The following is an 8,143-nucleotide window of genomic DNA, read 5'->3' as shown; positions in this document are numbered from 1 at the left end:
ATTAATAATACCTACTTGTAAGGGAAGGAGAGGAGCAAATGAGATCAATCAAATGTAACAAAAATCAAGTGGCCTGACAATGTCTGTACATAGTATTCAGGGTTAAAAAAAAAAATAGGGCAGTTTTAATGATCCTAAGAAATTTTAAAGGAACTAGAAGATTTTCATTTGAAATTCTGCACTGTTACTTACTTTCCAGGATCGTTGAGCAAGAGGAGCACCTTAGGGGAGAAGACGAAGATACCCTTGGGCCCGGATACACGGAGGACTCCACTGATGTGTACAGCTCCCAGTTTGAAACCATTCTGGACAATACTTCTTTGTACTACAGTGCAGAGTCGTTGGAGACATTGTACTCAGAGCCCGATAGCTACTTTAGCTTCGAAATGCCCCTCACTCCAATGATTCAACAGCGCATTAAAGAAGGTGGTCAGTTCTTGGAGAGGCCATCAGGAGGAGGACATCAGGATGTCCTGAGTGTCTCAGCAGATGGTGGAATAGTGATGGGATATTCCAGCGGGGCCACCAACGGGCTGAACGATCCCAGCGACTCCATCTACACGAGAGACACCCCGGAGATTGCTTTCTGGGGAAGGTACTAGTCCCATAGTCGTTACTTTCATGGTGGTAGTTTTTGTGGCATTCTCTGGGAAATCCGAGTGTGGAATATATTTTAAAAGCATTTGTCCAATTTCTGTAGATATAGCAAATGATGTGAGTAAAAAGTAATTTGGGTTTTAGGGGCAGACAGGGTATACCTTAGTTTACCAAATTGGCAAGCTGTGATCATTTTATTCCGTGGGATTTCCTGGATTACCATATGTAAATTGCAGACTGAAAAAATATTTGTGGGCCATGATTAGGTATTAGCTCTGATGATGCAGCTTTGATGGCAGTGACGTGGTGCTCTGGAGGGAACACAGAGATCGTGGCTTTAGTCTGGCACCGATGTTGGTTGATGACTTGGAGCAAGTTGTTTGATTAGCCCAGAGGTTCCTTAATTCTAAATCAAGGGTGTTAGATTAGATTGTCAGCAAAGTCTCTTCCAGCCCTTTGCTCTGAGGGGTCCTGTTCTGTGTGGCCATATTCCTGTTCCTGAGGTGGTGGGAGAAGGATCTAGCTATACAGATGCTTGAGAGAGCTGATACCTTGGTCAAGGCCAGGCCATAATTATTCATTTTCTTTCTCAACGTTAGGATTTTAGTCTATCTAGGAGATAAAATGACAAATTATGTGGGTAACATGCACTACACCTGTCATTTGGGGATTTCCTGTCTATTTATGAATTATCCAGCATTTCCTTTCTTCTTGTTCCCCTCAGGGCATCTACCTGTCTTTTAGCATCTCCATCCGTGGGCAGAGTACGCTAAACTTTGTATCAATTTTACAAATTTAGTTTTGATGTCCAGAGTCACTTTATTTTAAATAAAGGTGCATTTAGCTATAATTTTCCCTATGTATGGCGACTATTGGGATACCCTGTATTTTTCTGTGTGTATGTGGAGGTAGTGGTGGGGGGGAGGTTAAATGGTGATAGACCATTTTAAAGCTGTTATGAAATAACATCAGTGCTTTTATTAAAAGTCAGTGTTCGTATTACGGGTTTGCTATGAACCTCTGTTTTTGAGCAGTCTGCCCTGTGTTAAGCATTTTCTGTAATGAGTTTATAGGTTTATAGCTCACTGGATGAGCACATTCAAGACAGGCACATTATAACATTGTAGCTGTGCATTTCCGTGTGAAATGGATTGTGGATATTGGTTGTCTTATTGGGTCACAGTGAGATAATGAAAAGAACAAGGTGTCAGAAGCACAAGACTTTGGTCTGAATTAGTTATTCAAGCCACTTCTTCTCCTCTCAAACCTGCTTTATTTATTGCGAAATGGGGTTAATGACATCCACTGTGTGGTGTGGCTGTGAAATCTGTAGGGTTAACTGTAGATTAAAACAACTAGCAGTGCCTGGTACAAAGTCTGAGCTTGAGTAAATGTGTTAATCTGAACTGGTTGGCTGGTAAGTCCACATTTAGACTTCCTGTATCTCTGAGAGGGAGGGTGTCTCTGAGCTCAGGGTTTCTCTGATTGAGGGGAGGGCAAGAGGGAGGTGTCTCTGAGAGGAGAGTGTCCCTGGGAGGGAGTGTCCCTCAGTGGAGGGCACCACTTTAGTCCTCCTGCTTCCCCATCGTCTCTGAAGACTGTAAGTCATGATAAAATGCTATAGGACAGATATGCAGATAATTTCATTGACATTCCAACCTGACTTTCTGGGGTGAGTGGAAGTTGTTTATATTTCAGACCAAACATAGATCGGGGGATTGAGCGTTTTGGTCTGAGGCTTTACTGCAGGAGCCACAGGGTGGGTATGTAAATGACAAGACAAGAACATCAGCAATGGAATCAACTGCAAGTTTTATTACTTGTACACTTAGGACAGTAGCCATTATTCCGGCCTGCATGGATGCCTATCATGAGTCTGGACAGAGTTAAATAGTTAAGAGACAGTATTGGAGCAGGTTATAGTGTTTTAGCATCTCAGATTTAGACAGTGGTATCCTTCGGGACATCTCGAGATAAAGTTTCACCTGTGTCACCCTGCATTGTGAAACCACGAGATCTTGCCTAGTGACCAAATTCTGGTCCTGCATGAGAGCATCTTGGAGATGAGCCAGACTGCCCTCCCCCCCAGCTCTGGTGTTCCCCCTGCATGATGCCTGCCTGGTGCCCAGCTCTGGTGTTCCCCCTGCACGATGCCTGCCTGGTGGCCATCCCACCCTTCCCTGAGTACTGCCAGTGACTTGGACAGACCAGTTTGACCAGACTCCCCCTTGTGTATTCTTTGAGTTGGCATAAGATAACAAGTGGTTATAGGTGGAGGAATATGTGTCTATTCAGGGTTAAAAAAAAAAATAGGGCAGTTTTAATGATCCTAAGAAATTTTAAAGGAACTAGAAGATTTTCATATTTTTCTTTACCTTCTTCTGCCTTCTTTGGTGCTCTGGAGAAGTTGTAACCATAGAGGAATTGTGTTAGTATTGTGTGTATTAATAGAATTGTGGGAGAATGATGACATTTTACTGCTTGAAGGGGATCTCAGATAATTTTATTTTGTAATAAAAAATCTGTATTCCAGTTTGGTGGGGTGAATTACCCAAAGCCACATGACTTTCTAGTGACAGATCCTGCACTAGGATTCAAGGTGTCTGCCACCTAGGCCAGATTCATTCCCTGTTCTGGGCTGCCTGGCTTCTTACATTATTATTCTTTCTTTTGATCTGATTTTTCTCATGCCATGTAGACCCAGGAGTATGAATTGGTTTGTTTCCAAGAAACCAAGTTCTAAATGTAAAGCTGGTCGTTGTTATTGATGGTGGCGATATGTGTGTTCAATTTGAGGGAAAACTTGCCAAGTCAATAATAAACGTGTTTCCCATAAATTTTTAAAGCAATCAATGAGCAGCCTTTTAAAATTTCTTCTGCGTTAAAACATCCCTCTGCAGAGGTAAGGGAGCAGACACAGAGGTACTGAGCCTGTCCCTCAGCCAAGCGCTGAGGGCCAAAGTGTTAGAATTTGAGGAAAAAAAAATATTTTCCAGTTTTATTAAGAAGTATGATATTTACAAAAGAAAAATGATAAATAATACAAGCGCACATTCCTAGCATTCCGTCTGTGTTCACTGGCCTCTCCTGTTTCCTTGGTTAGTGGGCCGGGCGTCTGATCATATTGGATAAAGTGAGCTCTGAGGAAGGCACAAAGAAAAGGGATTAGGACTAGTGAGTTCTCCCCTGATAATGCTGCTTTGATATTCAGGAGACAGGAACCAAGGAAATTAAGTATTGATTTTCATGTATAAAATGTTAGTTGTCAGCTTGTAGAAAATACTATAAGGTCACTTTAGTTAGTCTCTAAACATAATTTTATATCATATGTAGTTCCTAGGTTTTATTTACTTAGTATGCACATGGTACTTAATTCTCATCATAAGCTAAGAAAAAGAGAGGAACTATTAATGTTCTAATTTTCCAGGTAAGGAAACTGAGGCACAGAGGGGTTCACTGAGCTATGCTGGAGTTGGACCCTTAAATCATCTGTATGAGTGATAATAATTTCATGATAGAATAGGACCAAATGTCTTAAACAAAACAAAAATGTATTAGTTTTGGTATTGCCTAGGTATGTTTTTAAATCCTTTTCTATTTCAATCTGTGTCTTTGTTTTGTCCTTAACGATTATTTCCGTGGCAGTATTTGACAGGGATTTCTTTTGAACACGGGATGACAGTCTCTGTTGCATTACTTCTTTAAAGAAAGGTGGACGTGGTCGGGAAAGGTGATTAGGATGTTATGGCATTCTAACAAATCTCAGTTCCCTCTCTCAGGAGCACCTTCCTGTCTTGGACTTTGCCATGCTTTGGTGGCCAGAGGGACAGTGTTTTTCCCTGTTACTCTTTCTTCTTGAGTCAGCGAAGAAAATACTCCAAATCTATAATATTCTAGTATCGGGCTGGGGAAGACATTTTTTTGAGTCCTTGTCTATTTGTCTTTAAAAGTATTATATACCTTTGTGATATCAAGTAAATCACTCTTTATAAGGTAAAAAAAGACACTTCAAATCGTGGAATAAATCTAGACAGGAAGAGTTAAGTTCTCCCAGGTGCTCTGACTAGGGAGCCACAAGTCAGCCAGGAAACAGCTCACCCTGCAAACGTAACACAATATTTTAATGAAGAGGCAAGGAGTGGGATGCCCTCCCTACGTGGTCCAGCTACACAGCGCTCGGGCTGACAGGGGGTCAGCGGTGCTGTGTGAAGTCCAGTCACATGGTTCCAAAATTAGAAAGGATAATTAGAGACTTACAGTTATACATGTTCCAATGGGTTCCTTTGTGTCTGGGTGCTTCTCCCTCGCTGGTCTATCAGCCGATGACCACAACTCCAATCAGTAAGTTCTCAAGGCGCAAATGCTGTCACTGTGACCATTAACACAGTTGCATGTTGTCCAATTCCATTGAGCTTGGTTTGGACAGGAGGAGAACAGAGAGAGCAAATACAGTGATGTGGCAGGAACTTCTCTTTGGGTTCTCTGAAATATATGAAACTGCTTTTGAAAATAAGCTTTTTAGTGTAATAGATCTATTTTATATCTCCGCTTCCTAGTTTTTCTTTCAGATGTTGCTCGGGATACCGAGGAGTACGGCAGGAGTGGTGAATTCCATCTGTGTGCAGCTGAGGTGCCTGAGGAGAGTGCTACTGTCTGTCTTCAGCCCACTCTGAATTCGATATTTGTGGTTGTCTGCCTTCCTCTTGTTTTTTTTTCCCCTCCCCTTCTCAGATGGAATGCCGGTGTTTTGAAACTATCCTCTGTCTTCTTCAGTTTTTCTCTTTCCTTGGTGTCTTTCTGCTGTAGGAAGAAGTCTCATGAAATAAGCGGAATACAGAAATTTTGTTGAAGTGCTGTTTGAACAATTTTTCCGACATCACAATTTAAACCTGAAGTTGTTTTAATATAGTGTATTAATATTAAAAGAAGAAATTAAAATAATGTGATGGATGGGGACAGAGAAAAATATTTTTGATCTTGTGAAATTGTCTTTAGAGACCCACTAAGCCCCCAGCTTTTCTTCTGTCATTAGTAGCAGGAAGCCCCGCTCTCTCAGGTTCATTAGTGGGTTGCTGTTGCTGTAGTAATCTCTTTAATCCTTTTGCATTTTAAAATTTGTCCTGTAGAGAAAGATGTTCTCAGTTTTTCTCTTTCTGATTTCCTTGAAGTAGTTGTGATGGTGAATTTGGGCTTTTTACCGCAAAGGAGCTTCTGCTCGGTGATGAGGGGTGGGCTCTGCTTGGTTTCAGAGCCAGTCATGCCTGGTTTTGACTTCTAGGTGTGTAATCGTGAGTAAATACATAAAATCTGGAACCTTTCCAAATGTAACATGGAATTAATAATACCTACTTGTAAGGGAAGGAGAGGAGCAAATGAGATCAATCAAATGTAACAAAAATCAAGTGGCCTGACAATGTCTGTACGTAGTAGGAGCCATGAAATGAAAGTCAATACTGACAACAGTAGTAACCTGAAGAAAGGTTGTCAAGCCACTGGGCCGTGTGCTGAAGCCCCATAGCAGCCTCTGACCTGCCAGCACCCGGCCTTTCCAGCCCTAAGCCTCCTGAGACACTCATTACAAGACTTCCTTAGACATCACTTTCTTTTTATAAGGTGCAATGCACTGTGGTAGGATGGAATAAATACGGAGATTTGAGACAGAAGACGGGAGGTGAAGTCATCCTCTTTCCTGGCAGCTTGATCTTGGGCAGGTGGTTTCATTTGTGGAACTCTTCATTCCTTATTGGTAAAATGGAAATAACCTTACCAACCAGTTTGCAGCTTTGTTGTAAGAATTTGCTAGGTTCTAGGTTGTGAATACTTACTTTTAACCTATTGTGGGTTTTGCAAATAGTCTGAGAAGTAGTCTAAGGAATAATAAGAAAATAGATAAGAAAAATCCTGGCTAAAAAAAAAAAAAAAGATGCAAGGATTTTGGGAATGTTTGAAAGTAGGACATGTGGGCCTAAGTCAAAATGACTGTGAGATCTGAAGCGTGGATGACTTACCACGACAGGAAACAAGCCACCTGAGTGGAGAGAGAAGCAGGGTTGGTAGGAGAGCAGCTGTGGGGTCAGTTCGGATTTTGGGACAGCGAGGATCATTCATGCAGGGCTGGTGGGAATGTGCCATTGAAGGTTGCTGGGGACACTTTGGAGTTGCTCTGTCAGGGGTGAGCCTTGCAGCTGTGGGAGGCAGAAAGCTCTCGAGGACAAGGAGCAGGCTCAAGATGGGCTTGCTACAGTGCTCACGCGCACAGGAGGACATGTGTGCTTCTGTGTGTCCTCCTAATTTTGTCTTTGTGGAAAACGTGCCCTGTAAGGTCAGTTTCCTGCGGCAGCTCTTCTGTGCTTGCCTCCCCTCTCCAGCAGTGGGTTGATGGTCAGGGAGCCAGTGTAGAAGCCAAGTGCTCTGGTCACTGGTCGTTCTTTCAGTGCCCTTCAGATGGCCCTGGCTCTACTGGTCTTGCACTCTCCCTGTCTCTTCGGTGCCTCTTATAAAAAGTGGCGATGACTTCAGGAAATAGTCCTGGATTTGAAATAGCTGTTCCCAGACATACTAATTCTGTGGTTTAAACCTTCAAACAAACAAACATTAATCGCCTACGTATTGGCGGATATGGGTGCGGAGCACACATTGAGGTGCCAGCTACTTGGATGATCTTTGATCACAGATGACTTCAAGTGATAAAGGTTATTGGAGGCATAAATGAATATAAGGAGAATCACAGCTCTAAATAAAACTGCAATGGTGGTTCATAATTTAATACTTTAATTTTAATTGATATAGTAATCTTTTTATTCATATTTCAGTGCAGTATTTTACTTTTAAAGGAAACAAAAACATTCATCTCAGCAGAGGTCACTTAACATCATATTAGCAGCACTGGTTGTTATCCACTGAGTCTTGGTTTGGGGAGGGAAAAAGACATAGGCCTTTCCCCAATAAATAGTTCTCTGAAGGTATTTTATGTAGGAGTACAAATGCACTTGAATCCAACATGGGAACATTTCTTGTGCTTTAATCTTGTTCTTTTTGATTTTTGATTTCATAAGCTCTCTGTAAATGAAAATACAGTCTACAAGGCATATTTTGCTTTATTGCTCTTTGCAGATGTTGTTTTTTTTTTTCTTTTTTTACAAATTGAAGGTTTGTGGCAACCCTGCATTGAGCAAGTCTGTTGGCACCATTTTTCCAACAGCATATGCTCATTTAGTGTCTCTGTGTCACATTTTGGTAATTCTCACAGTATTTCAAACATTCTCATTATTACTATATCTGTTACTGGTGATCTGTGACCAGTGATCTTTGATGTTATTATTGTAATTGTTTTGGGGCATTACGAATTGTGCCCGTATAAAATGGTGAGCTTACTTGATAAATATGGTTTGTATTCTGACTGCTCCACCAACTGACTGCTCCCCTCTTCTCTGGCCTCCCCATTCCCTGAGACACAACAATATTGAAATTAGACCAATTAATAACCCTACAATGGCCTTTAAGTGTTCAACAGAAAGGAAGAGTTGCAGGTCTTTCAGTTTAAATC

General features: G+C 41.6%; 1 protein-coding gene across 1 annotated transcript in view; it reads left to right on the top strand.

Annotated features, from left to right (window-relative positions):
* The window catches only part of LOC105825207 (PH and SEC7 domain-containing protein 3-like), a 254,323-nt gene that overhangs the window by 160,952 nt on the left and 85,228 nt on the right, over positions 1 to 8,143 (top strand). The window contains exon 4 of the mRNA XM_012662911.1: positions 200 to 595. Coding sequence (XP_012518365.1) covers positions 200 to 595 — 396 coding nt within the window. The remainder of the gene's footprint in view (positions 1 to 199; positions 596 to 8,143) is intronic.

Source organism: Propithecus coquereli, unplaced genomic scaffold (assembly GCF_000956105.1).
Source record: "Propithecus coquereli isolate 6110/MARCELLA unplaced genomic scaffold, Pcoq_1.0 Scaffold79, whole genome shotgun sequence".
NCBI lineage: Eukaryota > Metazoa > Chordata > Mammalia > Primates > Indriidae > Propithecus > Propithecus coquereli.
This window is presented reverse-complemented; position numbering and strand designations above follow the sequence as displayed.